The sequence below is a fragment of the Spodoptera frugiperda genome, chromosome 23, assembly GCF_023101765.2.
Source record: "Spodoptera frugiperda isolate SF20-4 chromosome 23, AGI-APGP_CSIRO_Sfru_2.0, whole genome shotgun sequence".
In the NCBI taxonomy this organism is placed as follows: Eukaryota; Metazoa; Arthropoda; class Insecta; order Lepidoptera; family Noctuidae; genus Spodoptera; species Spodoptera frugiperda.
In genome coordinates this window covers 2561131-2577146 of record NC_064234.1, presented here as the reverse complement: position 1 = coordinate 2577146, position 16016 = coordinate 2561131, and the positions used below count along the sequence as shown (strand labels likewise).

Below are 16016 nucleotides of genomic sequence, written 5' to 3'. Positions count from 1 at the left end.
TAGCGTTGTTTAATAAAGCACAGTTTAGCTATAAACACATGTATTTATAAGAGCACCATTCAGAGCCAGCGTGAGGAATGGCATCGCAGTTACGTGGTCGAGTGTCATGAGGCAGGCTGGTGGGGCACTTGAGATAAATGTTTAACAATGTCAACCCAGTCCCACCCGCGTGGCTTCTCCCCTGCCCTGCCTATCTCCGCCTTGTCCCACGCTCTTCGCTTTTGCGCCTTCGTTAAATGCTCCTTTTTCTCTGGTTTCTTTGAGACTTCGGTCTGAAAAGATATAAGGTAACATAAAATAATTAGACTGCCTCGTTGGTCGAGTGGTCGCAAGTGCGACTGCCGAACAAGGGGTCTCGGGTTCGATTCCCGGGTCGGGCAAAGTATTACTGGGCTTTTTTCGGATTTTCGAAAATTTCTCGTTAGTAGCACGGAGTCTGGAATGGTGTCTAGGATATGGCAATAGGCTCACCCCCTATTACATGGGACTTATAACACGAATGGTGAAAAGTGGGTGTACATTGTATAGCGGCATTACATGCCGTAATATGCACCTCTGCCTACCCCTTCGGGGATAAAAGGCGTGACGTTGTGTTGTTGTAAAATAATTATAAGGTGTAGCGCGCCTCTTAATTTATTCCGTATTATCTATGGCAGAGGCCAAAGAGTAAAGATAATATTAATGTTCATGAGTTGGTAGGCCTGTGCGTGGGTGGTACACCTGGCGCGTTCTCGGCCAATCACAGCGCTTCCCGCTCTAAATACCAAGCGACGCCATCTCAACGCGCCGAGTGTAACCCCGATCCAGAACGACGGAAATATTGTAATACGCATTATCCCTGTATTAATATGTAAAAGTTAATTTTAGTTTTTTGTTCAATTTCAATTAAAGTTTATTTCAACTCTACAATGGTTAATTTTATTATCTGATTTTTTTTATTTTTTGAGGGGGGAAATCATCCATTGACTTCTCCCGCCTTGGACTGAGGACGGGAGGGAGTCGTAATCGTCTTAAATGACTATAAATCAGTTCCTTCTATTGCTTTGAGCAACGGAGCCCCGGTAACCATTAAAGTGATGTTACAGGGTAGCCAGCCCACAACACATATTTTGTTAAATTATAAAGTTAAGGGTTTTTGCTCAATATCGGATAGCATAATGATAAGATATATATTAAGCTCATGACTTTTAACCGACTGTTGTTCTACCGTGTCTTCCGTGACTTATTGTACTTATACACGTTAATAAACTCTAGTTAACGACTAAATTGTAGCTGTTTTATTAATGTCCGTAAGGATTGAGGAGCCACATCAGATTTTTAAAATCTAATTTTACCAATATTTAGCAACAAGCTGTTCACGTTGAATTTACAGGAAAATAGTTAAGTATAATTGTTTCAGAATCTAAATTAAATACATTGCTGAAATGTGCAGATATAATATATTTAGCAAACATTTCTGCTAAATGCTAATATCCCTGGCTTTAGATTCCGAGAAGATTAAACGAAACTTCGCATTCGAGAACCGGAGTAGGCCTCCAGTCCGGTCGAGCCGGCCCATTCGTGCCGAAGCATGGCTCTCTCAAATTAACCCGTTCGTGTGCCTGAACGCAGATTCTTGTGAGACACAGTGTATTTTCTATTGTTGTCTTATATACCAGCATACAAGAGGTTAACACATATATCGACACATCACATCAGATAGCACATCTAGTACTTGCCGTACAAGTTACCCTTACCTGGTCATCTAAAACTATCTTCTCCACTCTGCTAGACACCACTACCTCTTCAGTTTGCTCTGCGAGTATTTCTGTTACTTTCTCCTTCAAACATTCAAATAAAGTATATGTCATTGCACATCCAAGCCACTGTTCCGCTTCTGCGTCTACTATACTTAATATCTTTTCTTTGACAGATGGTAATCTGTGAACATAAATGGTAATATTATTATTATATGCTAATGCAGCAATAGATTACAACTTTTATTAAGGAAGAAACCTTTAATTATGAGGTAACTTAAATAAGGTAACTTTTTTCGATATGATGAAAAAGTATTACGGTGCTCTAGCAACAAAACAATTTTCACACGAAAAATATTTAAGACATAAATTGTGTGTAGTTGGTTTAAATTTCTAGTACATATTTGTCTCTTAAAATGCTACAGAAAAGAGGTATTGCAAAAAAATCTGGATTTAGCTGCCGTTTTTTCAAGAAGACATCTTTCTCGTATTTGTCTTATGGAAAGGCACTGAGCATTTGAGCAGTGACTTAAAGACACTAATAATTTTTTTTTATTATTATTATAGTAATAATTGAATTGACAGTGCAAGTGTCACCAAAAATTTAATAAAATTAGATGAGTATTTGTGTCAGCTTGGAGTAGTCATGCACACTCAAAGGTCTCATTGGTGCAGTAGTAAGGGCATTGGATTGCTAGCATCCCTACAATATGATTGAGTTGAGACTTTGTATTAATTTTACTGTCCTTAAGATAAATTTTTTGGCTGAATATACTTAATTGAATTCTATTGTCAGAAGCATTGTATTGTTAAACTCATTGAAAAAGAGTAACCATGGATCAAATAATGTATTAGAGATATTGTAAAAATATTTTTTTTTTAAAAGAGTAACAATGGAGTTTCTTGCTTGTTCTTCTCCATTTGAAGCAACACTTTGGAACGAGCGCCTAGCTTCACTGACGGATAGACTGACAGACAATTCAATTTTGACAGACTGACAGAAGTTTCAAAAGTGCCTAATTTCAGATTAATTGAAATAAATGCTTTGATTTAGACTTTGACTTTGGAGTTTCTTGCTCTTTCTTTTCTATAGGAATCTACACTTTGAAACAAGCAAATATGTGTACTAGAGTGTAATTTTATAATTATAGTAGTAGCAGTGCAGTAGACAGTCACAGCATCATGTGAGGTGGAATGCTGCATGAATACGAGTTTCTCGTCAAAAAATTACAAGAGTAAGCAAAAAACATAATAATTTTATTATAATGTTAAGAATATACTTACAAATATTGATTATAGAATATATCCAAATTAAAGCTTGGTTTATCAGTTGGGTATGTTGGGCCCCATTTTATTTCCAATAGAAATGACTTCTCACCTTCAGTATACTGAAACCATACAAACATACCATAGATATTATGGTATTTTTTTATAATAACTATTGTGACACATACAAAATTAACTAAAAAACATGTTTTCGACTCAGTGATGTCGCGTCTTTGCATGCTGCTCGTGCTGATGAGTCCTTTAGTCACTCGAAATTAGTAGAGCTTTTCTCCATTAATTTATGTGAGTAAACCATGATTTTTAGTTAAAGGTTTTTTTTTGTGTAATAAATATTGGAACACTGCTCCACGCTAGAATTTGTTCTAGTGTGTAAAAAAAACATGGGTGTAAAAAAAATGTCAAACATACACATGACACCTAGACTCGAAACAACAATTTGTAGTTTACACAAAGAGTTGTTCCATGCGGAAATCGAACCCGCTACACATTGCGTGGCAGCTGGTTGCCCAGCCACCGCACCAACTGTGAAGTTCACTTTCTCTTTAGCTAAAGCGTAATTTACAATTAAGTTAATAATATCTCAATTTAATTGAACTGTAAACTAACCTTATATTGATAAGTTGTAGCATCCACTTGTTTGAAGTTTTCATCTCCTTCATATATTGATTTCAACACTTCAATTTCTTCAGTTTGCTGCTCTGCATCGTCAGACATGGTTCGTAATGTTGAATCCTAGAATAGTACAATTTCTTCTAATTAAGCTTATATCAGTTGTTAAGACAACTGAAGTTATGACTACAGGGTCATCTCAGTAATAGCCTCGCCTCCTAGTGACTACTACAAGTGTCACCTGCCTATATAGCAGATTCGACAGGTTATGAATGAATATATCCAGGTCTTGAAGCAAGGTGACTTATTATATTATTATTTGTTCAGTAGATTTTTTCTCTTCAAAACATAACCTCAAATAAATTTTTGACATTCTGTTATGCCTAAAATTATTACTTGTTGATAGTTCTTTAAAAATTAGAAGCCGTATTATTTACCGTTCTGTACTGTACTGTACAAGTGCTGTGGATCTTTTAAAAGGAAATGAACTAACTCGCAATCAAAACGTATAGCAAAAGAGTCGTTAAGCGTTCTATCAATATAATACAATGAATGTATTTTGAAGTCTAGATCTATAAAAATTTTAGATTTCACTTCACACTTGCATTTTGTAATATTTCATACGATAGTAAAAAATTACATGAATAGCAACAGCAGGCAGACAGACGGCAGTATAGAGATTGACATTTGACAGCAAAGCAAATTTTGACAATAAGAGCGAAATGTCAATGTCAAACAAGAAGATGACAATAGACATGTCAATGTGTTATTATGTAGGTACTTAGTAAGTATAAAACTACTACTACTAGTCCGGGATTACCTACATATTAAGCAAAGAGCTTCCCTACTACCCTAAATCATTCTAAAATTAGGTAAAAAGAGTATATAAATGAAGATAATATAAAATTCTTATAAATATCCATACAGAATCCTAAACTCATCTCAATGTAAGACACATTGAGATGAGTTTAGGACGTCATAGAAATTAGCCTGTGGACAGCTTTCGTTGGCCAGACTCTTTCCGAAAGCACTAACAATTTAATTTATATTATAAATTATTAACTATTGTTTTGATTTTCGTACAAAATTTTATTTTGAAGTTGTGCGATAATTTTTCATGTGGTACGAATGTACGATCATATACGATATACGATCATATATGCGATTACTCATAAGTTTCTGGCAACACTGGTGCTAACTGACTGTCACTTTGGAAGATTCAAATAAACGTTACATTAAAAGTTTGAACTCCAAAATAAAACTAATTTAGCTGTGGAAGTGTTTTGTGATAATGAATATAAATAAGTGTAGCTGTAAAGAAAACCGTCCACCAACTGCTGGACGGTCTGGTTGCGGTTGTAATATAAATGCTCCAAAAATACCAATGGACGGTTTCAAAGTGCCAGCTGCACCCGTTAGCCGACCTCTCGGTAAAGTAAACGATAACAAGGAGCATCAGCTGGCGAGCCAAGGTGCGGGCCCCGCTAAAGGTGACGACAAAAAGAAATCATGGTCTCTCTCGGATTTCGACCTGGGCCGCCCTTTAGGTAAAGGCAAATTTGGTAACGTCTATTTAGCACGTGAAAAAGAGTCTCACTACGTCGTTGCTCTTAAAGTACTCTTCAAGAGCCAAATATTAGATTCTGAAATCGAACATCAAGTTCGGCGAGAAGTTGAAATACAATGCAGACTCCGCCACCCGAATATATTGCGTATGTATGGATATTTTCACGACGAGAAACGTATTTATTTAATTTTGGAATACGCTAAACATGGATCCATGTACAAATTGCTGAAAGAACGCGAACGTTTTGATGAGAAAACTGTAGCAATTTACATCAGGGACTTAACTAAAGCTCTTGTGTATTGTCATGCAAAAAAAGTCATACATCGGGACATTAAACCGGAAAACTTACTTATTGGTCATAACTGGGAGTTGAAGATAGCAGACTTTGGTTGGTCAGTACATTCACCATCATCAAGACGAATGACTCTGTGTGGTACACTAGACTACTTGTCACCGGAAATGATTGAGGGCAAGCCTCACAACTACGCTGTGGACATATGGAGCCTAGGAGTGCTCTGCTATGAATTACTTGTTGGTTTACCTCCTTTTGATGCTAAAGACTCTCATCAAACATACAGGAAGATACGCTATGTCATCATCAAGTATCCTGACTTTATATCAGAGAAAGCAAAAGACTTAATGGGTAAATTGTTAGTTATCAACCCAGAACAAAGACTGCCATTGATAAATGTATTACAGCATCCATGGATCACAGAAAATGCCCCAGAGGGAGCACAACCACCTGCCTTCAACCCTGAACAAAAATAACTATAATTATCTCATAGTTTCATAGATTTCATAGATCTTTATAATTAATTCAAAAATAATGGATGTACTATTTAGATAAATTTCAACATTAATATTAGCATATTATTTAAATGTGTGATGACCAGTTTGAACATGATAATTTTAAAATATAAATACAATTTTAGTCCATTTATTATTATTAATAAACATATTACACAAATAATGTCAAGAAACAAAATTTATAACAAATGTGACTGTAGCATGACTGAACAAATTACGTATATTTATTGCATAAAGAAACAATCATGTTGGTTAATGTAAATAACTTTAATAAATAATTTAAAATTTAATAGTTCTTCTTGTTTTTGTTTCTGTAATATAAATGAAGAGCATACTTGTCAAAATTGGGATCTCTTTTAACAATGAAATGCCAATGAGTTAATTCCCCAACCAGGCAAAGGGCACTGACGGTGTATCCTATGGCTAGTGCAATGAAGGCACCATAAAGCTTTTTAAGGTTCATTAGGGCTTTCAGCTCATCTTCATTTGTTTTTAATGTGTGTATAGGATGCATCACATCATTGAGCCATTTCTCAACAAGGCCTACTTCGACCACCCTCCACATGTATACATCAGCCAGTGGCTTCAGGGGTGAGTTTTTGTGAAAACCAATTGATATTGGTATGTTAACTACACAGTCTGACATTATGTGCAGGTTTCGTTGGGTATCTGTTTTAGGTGTGATTTCTGTCGTATTTGTCAAGTTTCCCTTTGAACCATTCAAAGCATTCTTCCTAACAACACTTATGTACTGAAGAAAATCAGAATTTGCGTAATATGCGTATACTCCTTGTGCCACTTTATCAGCGGCCTTCAAAGGGTCGTCTATGGTTTCAAATTTATCTCCGATTTTTTGAGTGTTTTCGTCAAGAGATTCTTGAAAGAACTTTTTGGATTGCGTGCCCCAGCCGCCACAAGTGACTTTACTATCGACGAGCTCTCGGAGTGTGTCGATGGTTACCCTGGGCGCGGGGTTGGCGAGTATAGCGGTCATACTGGCTCTGTAGGAAACCACCAGCAGTATGCAGTAGAGCCAGTACCAGCCTGTCAACAGCCTTATTGACCATCCCGTTGGTAGCCTTGGCAGAGACACGACAAGCAGCATTCCATAAGTGTACAGGATGCTGTTTATTATTTCTCCAAACAGATAAAGCCCCGGCTTTGCATCTGCAAACAAAAACTGTCGACTTTATTTAACATGGCCTCGTAATGTTTTTTGGGTACATGTGTATTAGTCAGCAAAGTTATTTGGCATGCAGGTGAGAAATTAAAGATTTGATTAGTACAGAGACAGTAGGTAACTAGTAGTATTATACTAAATTGTGTGATTTTTAGCGAATCTACTTAGGTAATTAGGTATGTATATCTCTTGTGGCTACAAATCAGCGCAGTAGGTAACCAACCAGTGGTTACTGTCTCTGTATTAAATACAATCCTTATTTTCCTACGCTTACCTGAGTCACCCTGTGTACCAAACGACTTGGCTGACTGTAGTCACATACTTATTATTATTATGTGTCTACCTTTAACATAATTATTGTAAACTTGAAAAGAACTTACGAACCTTCTTCGTCGACATTAGTTTGGATTGGACGTAGTTTTTTGTATTCTTGCAAATTCATGTGGTTTTTTGCTAAACCATAGAAAATAGTCCCAGTTATTAATAACACCAGGAGAACTGCTATCCACATATACAATCTGAAATTAATCAATAATTTCTAAACTTATTTTTATTTTCTCACGGAAGCAAATACTTTCAAATATATATCGATTTGAAATATAGCGTGACGTCACTTCTAGGTAGGTATATTTTGGACATGACGTATTTGCTTCCACTTCTAATCTTTAATTTGTTTTATCTAAGTCTCTGTATATATTTATTAAATTATACATATATATAATTATTAAATTATTTTATATGACCAAATAAAAAATACAAATGTAATAAGCACTAAGTTGGGAGCCAGTTTATAAGGCAACTTCCAAACTCAGTGGTGGTTTTAATAACGAGACACTTTACAGTCAAATCACTTTTAATGTCTATTTACATAATTTTCCGAACACGAGACAAAAACTTAATACAAAACTACTTGATACAAAATGGCGGATGATCGAAAGTTCTAGATTAATCAATGGCGTGGTATAGAGCCGCGGAGGATTTCACAACACGTCCGTACGCGTCGGTGGTCGGGGCGCTCTCTCTCTCACCGCTCGCAATGGCTGCGCTGGCGCGCGACGTTGCGGCGATCGGGAGGAGTGGTCGTTCACGCGCTCTCATTGGGCGACCGCGTGACGTTGCAACCACAGAGTAGTCACACCATAGACTACGTGTGTTACTTTTTTAATCCCCGCGCTACATCCTCCCCCTCTAGCCTAACAAAGTGCCCTCACTGTTGGGCTAGTTTAGATATATGCGCGGTCTGCTACGCTTGCTTTTCTCGCGAACGGGTAACTCTACATGGCCCGCCAGGGCGTGAGGTGCGAAGCGTGATATTGCCCTACGTTCGCCCGAGTCCGTACGCTCTCCAGACCGTGAGTTGTTGACCTATCTTACAAGAGAGTAACCTGCCTAGTATCATCAGAGAAAGTGTAGTCGTATCAGCGGTCAGACCGTGGTCTCCCCCTAGAGGGTTCGTCGGACTCCATGTCCTCGATACGCATACGTACCTCTGGGGTCCATCGGCTGACTGCTGCGAACACTGCTGCTTCTCTCTGGCCTATCGATACTGATCATGCATAAGTCACACTCGTCCTGGTCGCCTGCACTTACGGGTCGCGAAATGGTACCTGCAACTACCTGTGAGCGACGGGGTGTGTACTCAATGCTGAGATCGAACTCTCGCAACATCGGGGCCCATCTGGCCAGTCTACCGCTAGGTGACCTCTGACCCATCAGCCACCCTAAGGGCTGGTAGTCAGTCCTAACAATGACCTTCGCGGATTTCACATACCCGCGGAACTTACCGAGTGCCCACACGACGGCGAGAGCCTCTCGCTCAGTCGTGGAGTAGTTCCTCTCGGCGCTAGTGAGGAGTCGACTCGCGTACTCAACTGGCTGTTCGTCATGGCCCTCCCCCTGCATGAGAACAGCCCCAATACAATAGGCGCTGCTATCAGTGCAAAGGACAAATGGCTTTGATGCGTCCGCCTGGCGGAGAATAGGAGCGGAAACGAGCAGAGACTTGATGCGCTCATACGCCTCCTGTTGTTCGGTGCCCCATTGCCAGGCACTCGACTTCTTCAGGAGGTCAGTGAGGGGTCTCGCGATTCCTGCATAATTACCTATGAAGTGTCGATACTTACACGACATGCACAAGAAACACTCCAGTTGCTTCACGTTCTGTGGAGCAGCCAGGTTGGCGACGACTGTAGCCTTGTCTGCGTAGACTTTGATCTCGCCTTTTCGAAGCGAACTCACCTTATTACGACGACGCGCAGCGCCCTTCGACGCAGGTACATCGCGCGCGGCTCGCGGCGCGCTGTCTTCAATGAACGCATTGGGCGTACGCCGCCGCGCGGGGGTAAACTTACCTTCACGCGGTCGCGGTGCTGGGTCATCGGCAGAAGCGGTGTGCAATAGGCCGGCGACGACACTATTGCTCGAACCTAAGGTGTAATTAGACACAAAATCATAACGTCGTTCCGGACTGTCCGAGAACGACCATGTACGTCGGGCGACGTCTATAACCATGCCGGCCCGAGTCAAGAAATCTAAACCTAAAAGAGTCCTAGTATTCCTACCAGGCAACACTAGGAACTGGCATCTTACTCGACGGCCTACAATTATAACCTCTGTCTCGGCTGACAGCAAGTTCCTCCATCCCTGTGTGCCGTCGGCTAGGCGCACGAAACGTCTCGTTTCGGTAAATCGAACTCCCGAGTTAACTAATATTCGGTGTAAGAGCGGGCTCGCTATGCTATGCGTGGCGCCGGTATCTACAACGGCCACGCCCCTACGGCCCTCGACACTAATATTCACCATCGGGTGATCGTCGCGCGTACTTAGATATGCACTTGTAATGCTTACACACGAATCAGTATCAACCCTACTAGTGTAACTACGAGAATTATTACTAACATCGACGTTATTCATACAAAAATCTACATCAACTTTGTTGAAAGATATTTTGTCGTCGGACTTCGGCGTTGTGTTCACGCAAACATCGCATTTCGACCTCACGACTCCCTGCTTGCCACATCCATAACAACGTACCTCCTTCGTTGTGTTATCATTATTTTTGCTAATATTACCCTTTTCACGGTTACGACACTCGTCGCTTACGTGTCCAAAGAGCTTACAAAAGCTACAACGCGGTCTACTTCTGTTGTTGCAACGTGACGAAGTCGCGCCCGTGGTCGCGGAACTCGATTGTGTGAGGACACGGTCGGTAGTAGATGCCACCGATGTATCGGTCGAATTATTATTACGCACATTATCGGAATTTACTTTAGACGCTTTGTAGGTATCCTCCGCGATCCTAGCCTTATGTAAAAGGTCGTCTAACCCACGAACACTATCTCGCGGCACACGTTTCACTACGCGTCTATGTAATAAGCCGTAACAAATGTCTGTTTGTAATGTCTGATCTAAAGTATAAGGCAACCTAGCGATTAACGCGCGCACTCTACATATAAATGTCTCTGCACGTTCTTCCTGCTGTTCCTTCGCGAAGATCTCGCGCAGGATGAGGTGCGCGGGCTGCGCGACGCCATAGGTCGCACGGAGGCGCGCGGTCGCGTCCGCCCATGTAGTTACCGACGCTTTTACGCCGCGCCACCACACGGCGGCTTCGCCCTCAAGGAGCATGGGTAGCCCACGCAGGGCGTGTTCGTCGCTCACTGCTGCGCACTCCTTGTAGATCTCGACGGCGTCCAGGAATGCTTCCAGGACCTCAGCGTCCGGGGAGGTCCCGTCGAATCTCGCCGTGCACTTCACGAAGTTTGCCTCGCTGCACGGCGGCGCTGCGACGGCGGTACCACCGCCGGTCGCGTTTGATGATGGAGGAGGCCCGACTGGGGTGGAAGCTCTGAAGTCGCCGCCGGATCCCATCAGCGTGTTAACGAGACTTCTGTTAGCCTCCACCTGCGCACGCGTGATCGTTTCGATCAGCGTGGATATGAAGTCTTGGGTGAAGTGGGGAGCAGGTTCTGTCGACCTCGAGCCGGCGCTCGCGGCTTCGTCCGCGTGGCCGCGCTCGGCGACGATCTCCTCTTCTGTGAGAGCGGCTTCTCCTCTCCTCGTTGTCGGCATCTTCACGCGTTTGTAACGGTCGTAACGGTTCGGCCTACTAGTTGGGCGCCAGTGTAATAAGCACTAAGTTGGGAGCCAGTTTATAAGGCAACTTCCAAACTCAGTGGATGTTTAATAACGAGACACTTTACAGTCAAATCACTTTTAATGTCTATTTACATAATTTTCCGAACACGAGACAAAAACTTAATACAAAACTACTTGATACAAAATGGCGGATAATCGAAAGTTCTAGATTAAAATGGCGTGATATAGAGCCGCGGAGGATTTCACAACACGTCCGTACGCGTCGGTGGTCGGGGCGCTCTCTCTCACCGCTCGCAATGGCTGCGCTGGCGCGCGAGGTTGCGGCGGTCGGGAGAGGTGGTCGTTCCCGCGCTCTGATTGGGCGTCTGCGTGACGTTGCAACCACAGAGTAGTCACACCATAGACTACGTACGTTACTTTTTTAATTCCCGCGCTACACAAATCTAATTATTTTCATTACTTAACTGGCGGATTAAATAGATTTTTAATTTTTATACCCGTCATCATCCCTATTGGCTTTTAATCGAGTTAGAGCAATGTAGCTAATTAGGTACATACAAGTAATGCTCTTACTTGAACGGTAAAATTAATGTCTTCCAAGAATTGTCAGTTAAAGCTTCTGGTGTCAGAAATGTCCAACATTGTGACGTATAAGGTATACTCAAGTCTGTGAGTTCCAGGTGATACGGCGTGTACTGCAGGTTCCCTAACGCCACATCTGCCCGCCCGTTCACCATCTCGCCCAAAAGTCCAGAAAATGAGCCATTTGGCTGCTTTTGGCCCCATTTGTGCAGCTCAGCGTTTATAGCCTGATACGGTTTGGGTTTGAAGTTCATTTTTTCGGCTAATGTATGCAAGATCTGAAATTATGACTAGGTAAATAAGTTAAGTTATTGTAAAAGGATTAATGTCTTTAATTAGGTGGTAGGTAGTAGGTTCCTACTTAATAAATTCATCTGATATGGTATTGTACCTATGTATGTACCTAAGTACATAAGTAGGTAGGTAACTGTACTCCAGCTACCTGCTAGCTAATGTTAATCAATCTTGCTCCTTCAGGACAAAGCAATAGGTTGGTACGTTATAGTTTTAGGGGTGCACAAAAAGACATCCAATAATCACCTCAACTTCGACACCGCCTATTTTATTACTGCCATTGTTTTTAACAACCACTACAGATGGTACGTGGTCCAAATAAACAACGTTCAACACTTCACCATTTAAGTTGCTAGTTTTGTCTGCAAACAGAGGCCTTTTGTAGTAAAAATTCTCGTTTTTCCATATATCGACCCGTCTTGGAACGAAAACTCCTTTTATCGGATTTGGAAAGGGCACTGTAGAGAGCTCAAACCATGCTCGACTTTTGGAGACACCCAAAATCTTTTTGTGGTATTTGACGAATATAATGTTGACTATTCTGCGCCATATGTAATGAAGCTCGCTGCGAAATAGTCGGAAGTCATGTAACATTATGTATTTAGCTCTTGTGTCGAGAATGCGATGCCTGGAAAAATGGATATGAATAGTAGGTATGTATTATAGAGTTTGGAACGGTCACATGCAATATTAAATTATCGAATCAGGTAGATAGTGCCAGTGACTACTAGGTACGTTCGAAAATAGATGTGCCTAAGACCTAGTTACCATTACTTATGCAATTTCTCCTCACCTGTCTCCGAACCGCAACAAACGAGAAGCTTGTAGGCCATTAGCAAGAAGTATGACGTACACGTTGCATCCTTCTTTTCTAGCAGCCCTCAATGATTCTAATGTTACGAAGTTTGGAGATAACAAGTCCTCGTAATCCTCTACAACGGTCTGTAAGCAAAATATTGAGGAGTTGGTAAATACCTACTACTCCGATCAAATTCAACGCATGGTACAATACTTTGTGTGATCTACAAAAAAAATGTGATCGTACCTAGGTACTTAGGTCTGTATCAGTACTCAGTTTTTTTTTTGTTAAACATAAGTAATTGTATGTTTATAAACGCACCCACGGCACAAGACAAAATCCTAGCAACAATATTTTTTAAATCTTTTTAGTTAGGTACCTCAACACGACCAGTCATGGGCTCGCTGTTATAGCAGCGGTAAGTCCCCTCTTTGAGGAGTGGCTAGAGAGGCGTCACGGCGTCCTCACCTACCGCCTGACGCAGGTGCTTACCGGACACGGAAGTTTCGGTAGGTACCTGTTTCGGATTCGGCGGGAGGAAACGCCCGGGTGTCGGCATTGCGTGGATCACCCGGAGGACACGGTGGAGCATACAGTAGCGGTGTGCCCTGCATGGGCTGAGCACCGCCGTGTCCTCAGGGATGTGATCAGCGACGGTGACCTCTCGCGTCCGGCTTTGGTTCAGGCCATGGTGCGGAGCGAGGGGGAATGGGACGCCGTCTCCTCCTTCTGCGAAGCAGTCATGCTAGTTAAGGAGGAGGCGGAGCGCGTGAGGGAACGATCCTCCTCACGCCCCAGCCGCCGCAGAAGACACTCCGGGCGTCGGGGATCGCGTGACGATCTCCGGCCACCGTAAGTGCGGGTCTGCGGACGGCGAGTAAGGGTAGCTCGCCGCCCGACCACAACCAGACCCGTGCGTACGGCGCGTCGCGTTCCGCGCGCGCCTCAAAGAGCCAGACCACCACAGATGGGGCCCAGTTGGGCTGATGCCTGATCCGGAGCTGCGGACAACGTAAAAGGTTACCGGGGCTCCGGCTCAAAACAGGAGAAGGAACGGGGTGGTTTTTAGTCAGTAAGAGTCTGACACTCCCTCCCGCCTCACCCAAGGCGGGAGAAGTCATTGGATGATTTTCTCCCCTTAAAAAAAAAAACACGACCAGTCAATTTATATTTACTTAGGTATTGGTTATAGGCCTCCTCCCTATCCTCGAGGGACTGTAATCTATACCTACTTAATATTATAAAGCTGAAGAGTTTGCTTGTTTGAACGCGCTAATCTCCGGAACTACAGGTCCGATTTGAATAATTATTTGTGTTGGGTAATGCATTTATCGAGGAAGGCTATAGGCTATAAAACATCACGCTACGACCATTAGGAGCCAAGCAGAGTGGGAGAAACCGCGTGGAAGTAGCTAGTGATGTACATAAAAAGAGGAGATTTGCCGCAAACAAGTTATGCTATAGACACCTCCAACTAGATACTTACCATGACGTAAGGTACAGACGCAGTCCTTTTAAACAACGGTCCACCAAACACGTTCAGGTAGACCTCATCACAGATAATAGCGATGCAGGTCACCTCATAGTCCCTCGTCAGGACATTCAGGAGGTCTATTAGGACAGATTCCAGGTCTCTCCGCTCATGTAAGTCTTTTAAAATGGGAAACGATTCAACTTGTAATCTGAAATTGTAACATACTTAATACTTATCTATCTAAATTAGTTTTTATTTTTATAATAACTGTCGTGAGACATACTAAATTAACTAAAAAAATCGTAAGTACTAATTCAGAAAGTCACAGTCAAAATTATTTATTTCAAATAGACCAGGAAGCACTTTTGAAAGTCAAAGCAAATATTAAACTTAATATTAAAAATATCTGTCTGTCGGTCAGTCCTTTAGTGAAGGTTTTTGTTCGTTCCAAAGCGTAGATTCCTATGGAGAAGAACGAGCAAGAAACTCCATAGATTACCTACTTGTTTTCAATCAGGTTCACAACACAAACTATAGACTTAGTTAAATTATAGAGCGATTAATAAATACTAAATTATTACTCACGTGGAAAAAAATACGAAAATAATAATTATTTTTAACATTATTCAAAACTTTAAAGACACACACTAATCTCGAATAACAAGTAAAGAATGGTAAGATTATAAAATGGGAACATTTAATTGGTTAACAGACAGACAGACAGAGTGATTGGCATGCTGATTATATATTTAAAGCCTAATCAAAGAACCCTATTTTGTTTTCTCATTACAAATTCAATTTAGGTACGTATCCCCCCCCTTTCTAGCTCCTTGAACATTGACATACTGACCTGAAGGTACGTTTATAGAGAATATTATTTCGTGCAGTAAAATATCGTGTTTATTTCATCAAACTATACTTACGTACTTGGGGTGTGGTTTAAATAAAAAATCTTTTTTTTTTTGAGGTGGGATAATCATCCAATAACTTCTCCCGTCTTGGGCGAGGCGAGAGGGAGTGTCAGACTCTTACTGACCAAAAACCACCCCGTTCCTTCTCCTTTTTGAGCCGGAACCGGAGCTTGATGATGCAGTGGTATTTCGTGGACAAATGAATATTTTACTTCCCACCTGCCCCCTATTAAAAATTCGAGGGAAGATGTCACGATATTTTTTATTTTCTCCGTACTGGTCTACTATCCATCTTCAGTAAGTTTCGCATTTATAATGATTTTAATATGAGACCAAGAAGCAAAACAAAGCGTAGATGTCGTAACTGGATTTCCTTTTAACATAATGCGTGACACTAAATACAGGGAGCGCGGGACGTTGTAGACTATGCCCATCTCTATTTACCAACATGCAGTCCTATACTCACACATCCCCGATTACATGGGACTTATAACACAAATGGTGAAAAGTGGGTGTACATTGTATAGCGGCATTACGTGCCGTAATGCCTACCCCTTCGGGGATAAAAGTTGTGGTGATGCATCCCATACTACAAACACGTTGCCAATTGTCCACATTTTATTGTGACACTTTCTGAGCGCTTATAACCTTTTTACTTATAAAATCATTGCT

The 16016-nt window shown here is 41.6% G+C and overlaps 4 protein-coding genes across 6 annotated transcripts; 1 reads left to right on the top strand and 3 right to left on the bottom strand.

Annotated features, from left to right (window-relative positions):
* Positions 1-23: 23 nt before the first annotated feature.
* LOC118267143 (RWD domain-containing protein 4) lies at positions 24-4368 on the bottom strand. Of its 3 annotated transcripts, none has more exons than XM_035580954.2 (5): positions 4273-4368; positions 3630-3755; positions 3021-3124; positions 1737-1920; positions 24-272 (listed from the first exon to the last, which is right to left on the bottom strand). In XM_035580954.2, exons 2-5 carry the CDS (start codon positions 3735-3737, stop codon positions 105-107), a joined length of 564 nt encoding a protein of 187 aa, XP_035436847.1. In that variant the 5' UTR covers positions 3738-3755; positions 4273-4368; the 3' UTR covers positions 24-104. The 3 variants fall into 3 exon arrangements, with proteins under 3 accessions (XP_035436847.1, XP_035436846.1, XP_050558956.1); XM_035580953.2 differs by having other exon boundaries at positions 4070-4321; XM_050702999.1 differs by having other exon boundaries at positions 4126-4321.
* A 441-nt stretch (positions 4369-4809) lies between these two features.
* On the top strand, positions 4810-6296 carry LOC118267187 (aurora kinase C). Its single transcript, XM_035581015.2, has one exon. It carries the CDS (start codon positions 4924-4926, stop codon positions 5965-5967), a length of 1044 nt encoding a protein of 347 aa, XP_035436908.2. The 5' UTR covers positions 4810-4923; the 3' UTR covers positions 5968-6296.
* LOC118266855 (glutamate receptor ionotropic, kainate glr-3) lies at positions 6291-15814 on the bottom strand. The gene is made up of 7 exons (XM_050702929.1): positions 15811-15814; positions 14446-14657; positions 12954-13102; positions 12407-12788; positions 11858-12144; positions 7571-7704; positions 6291-7173 (listed from the first exon to the last, which is right to left on the bottom strand). Exons 1-7 carry the CDS (start codon positions 15812-15814, stop codon positions 6293-6295), a joined length of 2049 nt encoding a protein of 682 aa, XP_050558886.1. The 3' UTR covers positions 6291-6292.
* Positions 8237-11558, bottom strand: LOC126912218 (uncharacterized). Its single transcript, XM_050703349.1, has one exon. The coding sequence runs from the start codon at positions 11255-11257 to the stop codon at positions 8630-8632; it is 2628 nt and encodes an 875-aa protein (XP_050559306.1). The 5' UTR covers positions 11258-11558; the 3' UTR covers positions 8237-8629.
* Positions 15815-16016: the final 202 nt, after the last annotated feature.

Bases quoted from the DNA above. Each gene is read 5' to 3' on its own strand.
- LOC118266855 (XM_050702929.1), bottom strand. The intron at 13,103-14,445 runs GTAAGTATCTAG...TTTTGCTTACAG, and splicing joins CGTCTGTACCTTACGTCATG to ACCGTTGTAGAGGATTACGA. The intron at 7,705-11,857 runs GTAAGAGCATTA...GATTAATTTCAG, and splicing joins ACATTAATTTTACCGTTCAA to ATTGTATATGTGGATAGCAG.
- LOC118267187 (XM_035581015.2), top strand. From the start codon at position 4,924: ATGAATATAAATAAGTGTAGCTGTAAAGAAAACCGTCCACCAACTGCT.
- LOC118267143 (XM_035580954.2), bottom strand. From the start codon at position 3,737: ATGTCTGACGATGCAGAGCAGCAAACTGAAGAAATTGAAGTGTTGAAA. The intron at 3,125-3,629 runs GTTAGTTTACAG...GTATGGTTTCAG, and splicing joins CTACAACTTATCAATATAAG to TATACTGAAGGTGAGAAGTC. The intron at 273-1,736 runs GTAAGGGTAACT...ATATCTTTTCAG, and splicing joins AGATAGTTTTAGATGACCAG to ACCGAAGTCTCAAAGAAACC.
- LOC126912218 (XM_050703349.1), bottom strand. From the start codon at position 11,257: ATGCCGACAACGAGGAGAGGAGAAGCCGCTCTCACAGAAGAGGAGATC.